Raw genomic sequence first — 13,418 nt, 5'->3', positions numbered from 1 at the left:
ACTTGCAATTGTCCTGCCTAAGCCTGAAAAGATGCCGAGATTACAAGCATGTGCCACGCTATCTGGTTTCTGAAATCATTTTTTGAAGGTCACAAGGGCACATTATTGTAATGGCACCTGTGTTTGCATCACTCAGAATTAACTGTTAACATTAATTAAAATAATTTAGCAGGGCTCTAAGCAACTTAATAAGCCCGTATCTAAAAATAAAAATATAAAAAATAAAAATAAAATAAAATAAAAAGGACTGGGGATGTGGCTTAGTGGTTAAGTGCCCTTGGGATCAATTCCTGGTACCAAAGTAACTAAATAAATAATAAAATAAAAAGGCTTGTGCTGAAATAGTATATTAAAAGGCAAGACAAAAATTACATACAAATACAAAATTTGTTTCTTTTAATGCACAATAAAAGGCTGGAGGAAGAAAACCAAAATGTTAATAGTGGCTAAGTGAGGAGACTATAAAGCATAGTTTTTCTTCTCTATTGTGTTAATGCTCTGTGTGTACTATAATGAGTGTGCAGTACAGTTAAAGCAAAATCTGGGGCTGAGGTGGATCAGTGGTAGGGTGTGCGCCTAGCATGTGTGAAACACTGGGATGGATCCTCAGCACCACAAAAAATAAATAAATTAAATAAAGGTATTGTTTCCATCTATAACTTAAAAAAAAAAATCTGGGCTGGGGATATAGCTCTATGATAGAACATGGGTCTAGCCTTTGCAAGGATCAGGGTTTGATACCAAGTATTGAAAAAAAAAATCTGTCTATTAAAATGACAGAACAATCATGAACCATATGAAAATTAGAAATACAAGACAAAGATTTCAAGGCAGAAATGCCAAATAATTCAGTAAACTTTACCTAAATGCTACATAGTGAATTTTGGGCCCAATAAACTGTTTTCAAAAAATAGATGATAATTCCAGAAGGTGGGACAGGAGGATTACAGGTTCAAGGCCCGCCTCGGCGACTTAGCGACCTTGTCTCCAAACAAAAAATGTGGCTCAGTGATAGAGCTTCTCTGGGTTCAATCCCCAGTACTGCAAAAATGCAACAAAAATACGTGGAGCATTACAAAAGGCAACCATACCACACAGAAAGTCTAATGAATTTGCAAAAGCAGAGTCATCTCTCACCAAGCATCATGGTCAGAAAACAGAAGTGAAAAAAAAAAAAAAAGAAACGAAATCTGATGCAGCGGGAATCACTGGTTTCAAAAGAGCAACTATGAAAATACTAGGATGTTAAGACCAGCAATCTTTTTTGGGGGGAAGGGAGAACCAGGCCCCTTTTTTTTTTTTAATTTTTAATTTTGTGATAGGGTCTCACTAAGTAGCTGAGGGCCTCACTAGTTGCTGAGGCTGGCCTCAAACTTGCAATCCTTCTGTCTTAGTCTCCCAAAATCATTGGGAGATGTGCTCCACAACTGGCAAGACCAACAATCTTAGCCCAGAGCAGTGGGTCTCCTTCCAATATGGTACAAAAATGGATTAAAAAGAGGGCTTCCTACCAGCTGTGTCATGGGCTGAATTATGTCCCTCCAAAATTCATGCTGGATCCTAATTCCAAGTACTTCAGAATATGACTGTGAGATATAGCCTTTAGAGTTACATGAGGTCATTAGGGTGGGCCCTAATCCAGAATGACTGGTATCCTTTTAAGAAGAAAGACCCCAGAGATTTGGCCATGGGAGGTCACAGAGAGAACTGTTCATCTGCAAGTCAAGGAGAGGCCTCTGAAGAAACCAACTCTGCACACACCTGATCTCAAACCTCTTTCCTCTAAGATTGTGAGGAAATATACTTCTGGTGCAAACCCTCTATCCTTACCCCATCTGTGTTAAGACAGCCCTAGAAAACTACTGCACCAGAGGTTACCAAAACATGAGAACAAGACAAGTAGCCAAGGCCAGGAGAGAGCAGGAAATTCTAGAAACTGTACTGCTGACCTCAAAGAATTCTGCCTCATGCCCCAAATCCACACAGAAGTGATCTGAGCATGTATGCTATCTTTCCCTTTTTTGAGCTGGGCAGGGAAAAGAACAGGTATAGAAATGGCTGCTAGGAAGAATGAGTAAAACAAGAGATGAAAGGACTTGGGGCTGTTTCATTGACAGAAGAATAGGCTAGGGGGCCAGGAAGAGGGGACAAAAACTTTCACATAGGACAGTCAACAAATGCTCCAAAGAGAATGGTGTATCCAGGGGCTAACAACAAGCAGACATAACATTGACTGGCATCTGCCAGGGCAACCCTTCCCAGCACCTCTCTAGCCAGAGTACTATGGGATCTGGGGCTATGTGCTAAACAGTGACCTTTCTAGGAGCAGGGCACAGCATACTGCCTGTCACTGGCACTATCCAGTGGAAACATGCACTCTATGGCATGAATCTCAAAGGTAACTTGTAGGCTGTGTGACCCTGTATTAGCTATTCATCCTTTCTGGAACCGTTTCCCCATCCATAAAATGGTTGTTATAAGGAGTTAGCATAACTTAGGGGCTTATAACAGCTTAATGCAAAGAAGGGACCATAAAATGATAGCTTTTAGCTTACTGTGGTGGCCCATACCTAGAATTCCAGTGTCTTGGGAGGCTGAGGCAGAAGGTTTGAAAGCTTGAGGCCAGTCTCAACAATTTAGTGAGAACTTGCCTCTAAATAAATTATACAAGGGACTGGGAAAGTATCTCCATGGTAAAGTGCCCATCCTCAGTGACAAAAAAGAAAAAAAAAAGTGCTAGCTCTTATTAACATAAGCAATGACCTTTGCTCAAGGAGCCATCTCCTTAGGTTGGCCACAGTGGAAGAAGAATGAGGAGATGCACACCAGGAGCTAGACCTTTTGGTGCTAGGATGGCCCTCCAGAGGGACAAGGATGTACTCACTTACTCAAAGCACTGTAGTCAGACATGCTAAAGTCCCACGTCTTGGTGGCAGGATCTGAAATAAAACAGAAGGCTGATGACTCTTAATTTGTACTTGAACACTTAATAAAAGTTTGTTTTCTAGGGCTGGGGATAAAGCCAGTTAGTAGAATGCTTGCCTCGTACGTACAAGGCCCTGGATTCCATGCCCAGTACCACAAAAAAAAGTTTATTTTCTGAATAAATGTCAAGGTACACAAGCCCCTTCTGATTTACAAAATCTCTACAGAAGTAGCAAATAAAGGAATTATTTTGTTTCACCTCAGGCCTGGAAAGTTATGGGCCTTACTTAAGAAGGCTGAGGGCAGTTAAGATGAGAACTCAATTTCTCTGAATCCTAGTGCAAGTCAGGTAAAGCAACACTTAGACCAGTCGTGCTGAAGTGTGGCCAAGCTAGCCACGTCCGGCTCTCCCCTACAGATCAATCAACCTAGCAGTCCCATTGATTTTAAAATGTGGGGGATATCTACATTTTTTTAAACAAAAGTTTTTAGGCTTAAATCCTGCAATACATGCAAAACACCTGGCAAAGAAACTGGCTTCTTGGTAAATATTCAGCTATTCTTCCTATGGCCATGCAGTAGATCCTCAGTTTGGCAGCTGTCTGAGGCAATGTCTATTATAAAATAGAATAAGTTTTAATAACTGGATGGACAGAATGTGCCAATGCACTCTTAATATTTATGAGAAACTGTTAGATTAGAAGAGACTCTAAAAATAGGAAAAACATCTGCAGAACAAAGGACTCATTACCATAACTTCTGCTGGGCAGACTCTTAAACACTTCGAGGAGCTGCTTATTATAGCCGATCTGCACCCGGAAACGATCTCCATCCCTTATGCATTTTCCCTGTGTAGAGCTAACTGCTTTTTGGAGTGAGGTCCCCAATTTCTGTTGGAAACTTCCTTCAGTCCTGGATGTCACACCCCCTGAGCCATGATGGATATCAGACATCCTTGGCCCTGAAGCGGAAGTTTTCACTGCCTTGGCCTCTAATTTAGGATCCCAGGGAGGCTGTCCAGAGGAAGAAGCTGGTGTCTCCTGGGAACTCTTTGCTTTGACCAAAGGCTCATGAGCTGTGTTAGCAAGGGATGTTGATTCGATCTTATGTGAAGTCTGAGGATGACCTTGATCTAACTTATAGCTCAAGAGGAACTGGTTATGGACATTTGGAGGACTCTGTGCCAAAGGTGGAGAGAGTTCAGCAAGAGTCTTTTGCCTTGGTGGGCTGTGGCTTGGGCAGGCTGTGGACTTCTTTTCTTGGCTCTTCCATATCCCCGTTGCCTGCTCGGGTGTACTGAGCTGAAAACGGTGGGAATGATGAGGTCTTTGGTGACCCTGAGATGAATTACTGAGATTCTGTTGCTTGAAAATGACACCATCGTTCACTTTCTTAGAAGGCTCTTTTGGGAGATTTTGGGAATAGCCTTGCTTGGACTGGGAAGGATTGGCAGCAAGAGAGGAGCTCAAGGCTGTGCTTGTGGGCTGTTCTGCTGTTAACTTCTCGGCTCTACGAGCCAGAGCCTTTTGTCGATTTTCTTCAATCTTTTTCCTCTGCTCCTCTGTAAGGGTCAAGGACATTTTAACAGGGAAATGCTTATGCAGTAATGTTGACCTTTAATTGAAAAATTGGCAAAAGCTGTCAAAGAAAAAGATTGAAATAAACATTAAGTATGGCATACTCCAAACCTTTACTTTAACAAGCTTTTGTCTCGGGAAATGCATAAAAGCACAACTAAACTGTATATTAAAATTTCCTTTACAGCTTAAAAAAAGTGCACACACACACTTGCAAGTAGTAGGTAGCATATGCAAATATAATGATCCTGATGACAAAGCAAGCACAAAGTTAAAAAGGTATTTCAATTGCAATTTTTCTCATTCTCATTCCCATTCCCAGCCAGTTATCAGATCCCAAGAAAGTTCTCCTGTGTAACCTAAATCCATCAGATAATGAGAAAGGTGACATTTTAAACTAGAAAGGATAATGGATTCGACAGAAATAGACCAAACAACCACATACCATGGTGTGACACTTTCTAATAGTCTCTTTCCAGCCTGGAAGAAGGAAAACAGCATTAGTCTCACATACACCACACACTCTAACTTCCCCTTTGCATTCAATTCTATTATCATCCCTGGTGAATCTATCTGTATGAGACTGAGCACAAGACAGAGCCACGGGTATTAGTGTCTGACTTTCAAATGCAAAAGCCAAGTGACTCTTTCAGAGAAATAAGAAAAAAAGTAATGCTCATTTTGCAAAATCCAGATGGCACATAAAGATGTAAAGAAAAGGGGCTGGAGTTGTAACTCAGTGGTAGAGCACTTGTCTTGCAAGTGTGAGGCTCTGGGTTCGATCCTAGCACCACATAAAAACAAATAAAGGCATTGAGTCCATATACAACTAAAAAAAAAATTTTTTTAAAGATGTAAAAAGAGTGAAATTCAACAGTAATCTCACTAGCCACAACCTATTTCAAATTCAGAGTACAGTTCAGTTCTGAATGTTTTCCATGACATACTCAAAAGACACAGGCATTTATTACCAACAAGGATCGTCCTATACATTTGTGCTCAGAATTTCCCCTCCACATTTTCCTACGAGCTGGGCCAATTTTACAATATTCTGGAACCAAGGAGCAGGACACCCATTTCTTCAGCTTCCACGCAGTGTAAGCCATGCAGTGCTCCTAAGCTGAGGTCAGGGGTACTTGAGTAGCACAGTTAGGCCTCTGAGAGGAGCTGGAGGGCTCAAAGGTTTCCTTCCCTGATGGGGCTCCCTTTAACCAGAGCCCCCCAAAACATCGACCCTCTGAGACGTTACACTTCCTTCAACCACCAGCAATTTAGGAAGGATTAAGAAGGCTTTGTTCCCAGGGCACGGCAGCTCTCAGTCCTCCTGGGTAACACCCCCTGCCTCACTTTCCCACCAGGGCTCTCCTGCACTTCCGAACGCCCCAGGTCCAAGGCCTGATGAGTTCATTGCCTCGCTGGACCCGAGAGGTGAGGCCCTGAGATGAGAAGTCCCACTGAGTAGCCCCAATCCATAAAGCCATACCACTACATAGCTCGTCGGCCGAGGCACGCCTTCGCCCCACCCACTCCTATTTTCCCCCTTGGGTTTTCCCGTCCCCTTGGTCCCTTCCCTCCCCCCAGGCTGACTTTTGGTCTCGTCCGCCTCCGTCGCCCTCCTCCCCGCGCTCTCTCTCACCTAGTGAGGCCTAGAACACTAGCCGCTTTCGCAGCGGACTCCGAGGCCCAAGCGCGCCTTCAGAGCCCTCCCAAGGCAGTTGACTCTCTGGCTGGACGGTTAGAGGAACGAGAACTCCAGCGCTGCCAATTCAGCCGCCTTGTGGCAGCGCCCAGGCCTGAGGACTTGATTACGACCGAACTACTCTTCCCAGCGGGCAATGCGGCTGCAGTTCTGCTTCAGATAGTGGGAATGATAAGACGGGCGCTGCGTGGTCTTCTGGGATTTGTAGTTCATCCAGGAGCCTGGCGAGGAGTAGAAGAGTCGCAACGTCAGGGGCGGGGCCTAGTTCTCAGTTTTTCAAAAGGCTAAACAGCTCAGGATCCTGGAAACCTGGGATGTTGGGGTTTCCAAAGCTGGAGTTTCTCTGTTAGAGCTGTTTCCGGAGGGCATTCCAGACAGCCCAAGTGATTTGGTATCTCGTAACAAAAGTATCTCTCGGAAGGTCTATTCCTAGTATTGCAATCCTAGCAATTTAAGTCCCACCGCTGCTCCAGCCCCCACCTTCCTGGACCAAAGGAGAATTAGCAATGCCGTTATCATTGTTATGTTGTCATCATTGTCATCATCAGTCATAGTGTTGAACACTAATATGGACTATCTCATTTAATCCATACTACAATTTATGGAACACAGATTATTCTTATCCTCATTTTACAGATAGGGAAAACGGAACCAGAGCTATCCCAAAACTTTCTCAAAGCTTTATTAGGCTAGTTTGTGATTCTGATTCCGAAGCCCCTGCTTTTATTGGACACTCTTAGAGTTAGTTTACCCCATTTCTGAGCACAAACACCTTTTTCCTTCTGCAATCAACTCCATTATTGCTAATGGTGGTATCTTATTCTCTCATTTATGTACTGGTAAAAATTGCTTTGATTCTGTATTCAGACATTGCTCATTTAAAACAAAGAAATAGATCTCTACTTAAGGTTTTGAAAAATGGCCAAGATATACTTAAAAAAAAAAAGAGGAAGAAGAAGCATAGCAATATGTAAACAGCAATGTGTGCAGTTTGTTCCATTAAAAAAAGAAAAGTAAAAAAAAAATCCCCTTCCTTATAAATGCATGTAAACATGAGAAAAAGGTGTGTGGAAAGGAAATGCAAAAGCCCACCAAGCTATTCAACATCAGGGTAATGTAGGTAACAGCCTTTTAAACTATATTGTTTCTGAATTATTTGAATTTTCTTTGATAATCATGTAGAATTTGTGTGACTTGAAACAATCATTTTTTTTTTTTAAATGACAGACACTGGTCTATCCTATGGTTCTAGAGGAGAGAGCATTCAAATTTCAGTTTTGCTTTTTTTTTTTTTTAACCACTGAGCCATATCCTCAGCCCTTTTTTATTTTTATTTTGAGACAGGGTCTCACTGACTTGCCTAGGGTCCTGTTAAATTGCTGAGACTGACCTTGATTTTGTAATCTTGTGTTCCTCCTGCCTCAGCCTCTGGAGTTGCTGGGATTACAGATGTGCACCACTGTGCCTGGCTATCAACTCTTTTTTTTTTTTTTTGTCCTATAAACAGTGACTGTGACTTTATTTCTTATTTGAAAAGAAACCAGGTGCAATGGCATGCCTGTAATCCCAGCAACTCAGGACTGGTATGCAACTCAGCAGTAAAGCACCTTGGGTTCAAGCCCTCAGTACCAGGGGGAAAAAAAGGTAGAAAACAATACCACATAGTTAAATCTCCCTATTGTAAAAGAGTTGGATTTGAAATATGGTAATATTGGGAAAATACTTAGTGAACTGTGAAATCCCAGAATCGATGAGAGAGGGGTGTTGCTATTTTTCAGTATAAATCTTAGATCTTTCATTTCTCTACACCCATCATTCATTTCCTGCTATAAAGTGTGACTAGAAACTAAACAATGAGCTCCCGTCACTGCCCTTCCTGCCCCAAACAGAATCAGTTCATTTGCTAAAAAACAGTGCTGTGCACTTTACCCATGCCTGTCACTGATTCATAGGAAAATGTGCTCGTTCTCCTGGACCTCAGTTGTCTCACCTATAAAATATGCCCTCTGGTGCATGCTAGGAGGACATGAGATCAGTGGATCCCAATATTTAATGCTAGAATTTCCATAAATTCAAGGATCTTACCCCCAGAAATCCAATTTGGTAAGTTTGGAATTGAACTAAAATTGTGATTACATTTATATCTCTAAGAATTCTGTATAGGTCTGGGGTTGTGGCTCAGTGGTAGAGCACTTACCTAGCATGTGTGAGGCACTGGTTTGGATTCTCAGCACCACATATAAACAAATAAATAAATAAAGGTCCATCAATAACTAATAAAAATATTTTTAAAAAATAATTCAGTATAAAAATCATATTCAGAAGTAATAAGCCCATACTCAACATTCACATTTTTTACTTCGTTAACAGCTTTATTTGCTGAGATCGTACTGTATGCAAAGCTTTTTTTTAAAAAAATTTCTAGGCTGGGAATATAGTTCAGTAGGTAGAGTATTTGCCTGGTATGCACAAAGCCCTGGGTTCAATCCCTAGCACCACAACAAAATAAAATAAAATCATAAACCTCAGTAATTAAATTTTTTTTCTATACAGAAAAATTTTCAGAAATTCTTAAGGTAATTTATATTGAGCTAGGTGTAGTGGTGCACTCTTATAATTCCAGTGACTCAGTAGGCCGAGGCAGGAGGATTGTAAGTTTGAGTTCAGCCTCAGAAACGTACTAAGATCCTAAGCAACTTCAGCAAGACCCTGTCTCAAAATAAACAACAATAATAATAAAATATAAAAGGTTGGGGATACGGCTCAGCGCTTAAGCACCCCTGGGTTCAATCCCTAGGACCCCTAACCCCCCAAAAAGGTTTTTTATAGTTGTACATTGAGTTCCAGTTTAACTCTGAGTTTCCTGGAAGCTAAAGCAAAAGAATCAAGAAGTCATCTGTGTTCATAGCTCAGTGGTGGAGCATTTGCCTAGCATGTGTGGGCCCCTGGGTTCAGTTCCCCAGCATCACACACAAAGTCAAGCAATCACACAAGCCCTGCAAGTGTATGCCCAAAGCTCACAAGCATCAGTCAGCTGGATAGTGCCAATCTGATCTGAAGTTTGACCCGGTTGTCCTAGAAACCGAGGAACAAAAGGACCTATAGTGAATGTTTTGTAAAGCTAAATTATTATTAAATATAAAATCTTTAGTTTGTTTTGTAGTTTTTAATGTTCAACTGGCTTTTCTTTAGCAAAGTGCTAATGGTTTTATAAGCACCTTTTTCTGGCAAAATATAAAGTTGTTTTCCCCTCTTTAAAAAAAAAATCCAATTACATTCAGTCTGTAAATCCCAAAATGTAGCAGACACTATTGTAAGAGAATCTAGAGATAAGTTCAGTTACGTCCCTTCCTTGGGTTACAGTATTTGGAGAATAGAAGTCAAATAGCTAGAATTGCCAGATTTAGCAAATGTCCCAAATATTTGTCCCACATTTTGCATGGGACATGTGTATACTAAAAAAGGATCCATTGTTCATCTGAAATTCAAATTTAACCGGGTGTTCTGTATTTTATCTGCATTCGTAAGAGCAGTCCATTCCTATTGAGAGAGGCTCAGGAGTAAGCTGACCAGTAAACACAGGTGCATTGATAGACGATTCACAGATAAGTGGATACATTGAATTTTAAAGCTAGAAGGGGCTTTATTATTTTTAAAAATTTATTTAGTTTTTGGTGGTTCTGAGATGGAACTTAGCCTCACGCATACTAGGCAAGCGCCCTACCACTGAACCACACCCCCAGCCTAAAGGGTTCTCTATGGCCTTGTTTCATAAGTGAGGGAATAAACCCAGATCAGCTGCCGGTTCACATGGCACCTCTATTAGCTCAGGTTGCTGTAACAAAATACCATAGAACAGACAGCTTAATCAAGAGAAATTTATTTTGTGGGGGCAGGGAAGTCCAAGGTCAGATTTTGTTTCTGGTAAGAATCTCCTCCTGGAGGTATCTTCACTTTGCAGGGGGAAGGTAGAGGAGAGGGAAGGAGGGAGGAAAGAAGGGGCTAAAGAGAGACGGAGGGAGGGAGGGGGAGAAAGCATGCCTTCTGATGTCTCTTCTTATGAAGATTAATCCTGTCATGTCAAAGTCCCACTCCTTATGACCTCAGTTAACCTAATTACCTCCCTGTAGGCCCTGTCTCCAACTGAGGGTTTGGCTTTGAACCTATGAATTTGGGGAAAACAATTCAGTTCACAGCAGAGCTTTAATGCAAGGGCTTCATGCTCTGCCAAAGCAGGGAGTGCAGGATTCAGATGGAAACAACCAGATTCTCTCCTTCTGGAGTTGGGTCTTAAAGATGATGTGGTGAGAGGCAGCCCAGGGTGACCTTGAATGGAAACTACTCCTTAGTTCTTGCCACCCACTTTCCAGAGTTCCCCTGGCCCTGTCATTCCTGAGTCCTGATTCTGGTATTGTTGTGAACCACTTTTAGCCTTCTTAATTTTGGAGGGAGAAGGAGGGGCATAATTAAGCAAAACATCTTTGGATGTTACTTACATCCAAAGATGACCAAATTCTACCTCTTTTTGCAGGGAGGGGTGTATTAGGATTACCAGGGGCAATTTACCCCTGAGCTACATCCCCAGACCTTTTTTATTTTTTATTTGGAGACAGGGTCTCACCTAGGTTGCTTTGGGCCTCACTAAATTGCTGAGGCTGGTCTTGAACTTGCGATCCTCCTACCTCAGCCTCCCAAGCCATTGGGATTATAACTTGGCAACACCACTTCTGCCTCTCAGTTCAGAGTGCCCCACCCTTCTTCCCTCCCTTCCGATAGCTGAAGTTTTGCTATGAAATATAGGCACAAAATGGCAATGATTTTAAAAGGACCCAAGTGGTGTGACTCTGTGGTTCTCAGGTTCAACTCAAGTCCCTTAGGACTCCATGGCATCATCTCCGGTTTATCTTGGACTCTGGGTCCCTGGAGAACAACTGTGTCTAAGACGTATTCTTTCCAGTCTCTACTTCTGAATTCTCCACCATGGATACTCTGGGGCCTACAGAGTATGATAGCAGTGTTGCTGATACATTTCCAGAGAATCTTTCTAGTTTCCTTTTGTTGATCCATACAGTAAGATTCAGAGGGACCTTAGGGAGTGTCAATCTGCCTTTAGAGGTAAGGAAACAAGCCCAGAGAGGTTAATTGGACCTAATCTACCAGACCAGACAGAGGCAAGGAACCCCAGTCTCCTAGTAGGGCTCTTTCTAGTCCTTAATTAAATGTACAGACAGTCACTGCATGCCTGCCCCTGCCTGACAGCCTGTGTCTGGGCACCTACAACAGATGACACCTCCCTCTGGAGCTTCCCTGCTAGGATGGAAGTGCTGGGCTTCCCCCTTCCTCCTTTGCTGATTCCCTAGAGGGCGTGACAGCCTTTTGGGAAGGGATTTTTGACAGCCATCTCAAGGGCATGCCATCTCTCAGGTTAATTACACCTAGAGTGTGGCGATGAGACTGCGAGCAGATGCGAGGCTTTGGGTGGAGAAGGAGGCTATTCCCTCCTCCCGCGCTGCCTGACAGCAAAGTCATTTGCATATCCAAAGCTCGGAGGAGCAATGTGGTTTATAAGGCAAGAGATTCACCTTCCTTAGCGGTTGTTCCCTTCTGATGGACTTAATTGCTTTGCGTCTGACAGTTCAGTTTTCCTCCTTCCTCTTGCCTACCCCCCTCCCATTCTCAATGTAGTAGAACCACAGAACCTGCAGTAGAATTTCTACCCCATTTGTTCCATGGTCTGGTGTGAGGGTGCCCCAAGTGTCTTAGTTTCTCTGACTGTTTGGGCTTCGTGGCTGTGATTACTTCACAAGCCTCCCTCTCAAATCTGGCACATTTTCACGACTTTGTACATCCTTTGCCAAAATACATCCCCCTCTGCACCCTGCTCCACTGTTCTCAGACTTGTGAAATGTCACTTTTTTTTTTTTTTGGTTTCTCCAATATTGCAAATTTCACTTCATTCATCCATTCATTCATCTATTCACTTCATGAAAATTCTAGTCCCTAGACGGGCCACTCACAGTGTAAAGGCACTGGGGCTATAACAGTGAATAAGAACCCAAAAGCTGGGTGCAGTGGTGCACGCCTGTAGTTTCAGCAACTCCAGAGGCTGAGACAGGAGAAGCCAAGTTCAAGGCCCTAAACAATTTAGTGAGACCCTGTCTCAAAATAAAATGGCCTGGGATGTGGATCAGAGACAAAGTACCCTGGGTTCAATTCCCAGTACCAAAAAAAAAAAAAAAAAAAAAACCCAAAATATTCACCCCAAATTGTTACCCTTTCTTCATAGAATTTAGTCTAGTTAAGAAGGCAGAGTCAAAAAAAAAAAAAAAAAAAAAAGAAGAAGGAGGAGGAGGAGGAGGAGGAGGAGGAGGGGGAAGGAACAAATAAAGTGATAAGTGGTGTGCAGGCGCAAGTAGGGACAGCTGAGGGAGCTATTTTCAGGGTGCTCAGGGAAGGTGGCCTCAGGGAGCCATTGAACTGAGACCTAAGGAGAGGACTTAGCGAAGCAGATCCAAGAGGCAAAGGCAATCTCAACTGTACAGACAAGCAAGAATCGGGCATGTTTAAGAAGCCGAGAGGCTGGCAAAGCTGGGGGGATGTGACAGCAGGAGAGCAGCAGGTAAGGCTGCAGAGGTAAGCAGCACAGGTAAGCAGCAGGTCCTGCAAATGTAGAAAGAAGTTCAGCTTGGGTTTCGAGAGCAGTGGGGAGTCACCTAAAGAAATGACACTGGAATGATGTGAGCTCATGTATGCCTCAGGAGATTGCTCCTGCTGGAGTGGAGAAAGCCCCAGAGGAAGACAGAGTGCCCATAGGAAGACCCTGGAGGAAGCCATCCCAGGAGCCTGGAGAAAAGAGAGCAAAGATGGGACGGATAGCCAGATTGGAGTCTTAATCTGTTTCTGTCACTAATAACGCAATACCACAGACTGGACAAGTTATGTAGAAAAGATGCTTATTTGGGCTCACAGTTATGGTCCAAGTTCAAGGCGCTACATCTGGTGATGACCTTGCTGGCAGAGTCCCGAGACAGCGCAGGTAAGACAGGGAGCATACGTGAGACCTAGCCAAATGGGCTTGTATAGAGATCCACGCTCAAGAACCCATAACCTACTAATGCATTAATCCATTAATCTCACTAATTGTTAATCCATTCTTGAGGGCAGGGCCCTAGTCGCCTCTTATGAAGGGATATTAATTATTATTATGATATTAATGA

The 13,418-nt window shown here is 42.8% G+C and overlaps 1 protein-coding gene across 5 annotated transcripts in view; it reads right to left on the bottom strand.

The window, feature by feature from the left end:
* Smarcal1 (SNF2 related chromatin remodeling annealing helicase 1) overlaps positions 1-13,418 on the bottom strand; it is a 165,741-nt gene that overhangs the window by 52,334 nt on the left and 99,989 nt on the right. For 4 of the 5 annotated variants that reach the window (XM_040267766.2, XM_040267765.2, XM_078017973.1 and 1 more), the window contains exons 4-7: positions 6,139-6,422; positions 4,948-4,982; positions 3,677-4,563; positions 2,889-2,939 (exon numbers count right to left, since the gene is read on the bottom strand). In XM_040267766.2, coding sequence (XP_040123700.1) covers positions 2,889-2,939; positions 3,677-4,505 — 880 coding nt within the window. In that variant the 5' untranslated portion in view covers positions 4,506-4,563; positions 4,948-4,982; positions 6,139-6,422. Of the gene's footprint in view, positions 1-2,888; positions 2,940-3,676; positions 4,564-4,947; positions 4,983-5,985; positions 6,027-6,138; positions 6,423-13,418 lie in introns of those variants that run through there. The other variant, XM_021730729.3, reaches the window with a different exon arrangement.

Source organism: Ictidomys tridecemlineatus, chromosome 7, assembly GCF_052094955.1.
Source record: "Ictidomys tridecemlineatus isolate mIctTri1 chromosome 7, mIctTri1.hap1, whole genome shotgun sequence".
Lineage (NCBI taxonomy): Eukaryota > Metazoa > Chordata > Mammalia > Rodentia > Sciuridae > Ictidomys > Ictidomys tridecemlineatus.
Note: the sequence above shows the minus strand (reverse complement) of the source record. Positions and strands in the feature narration are given on the sequence as shown.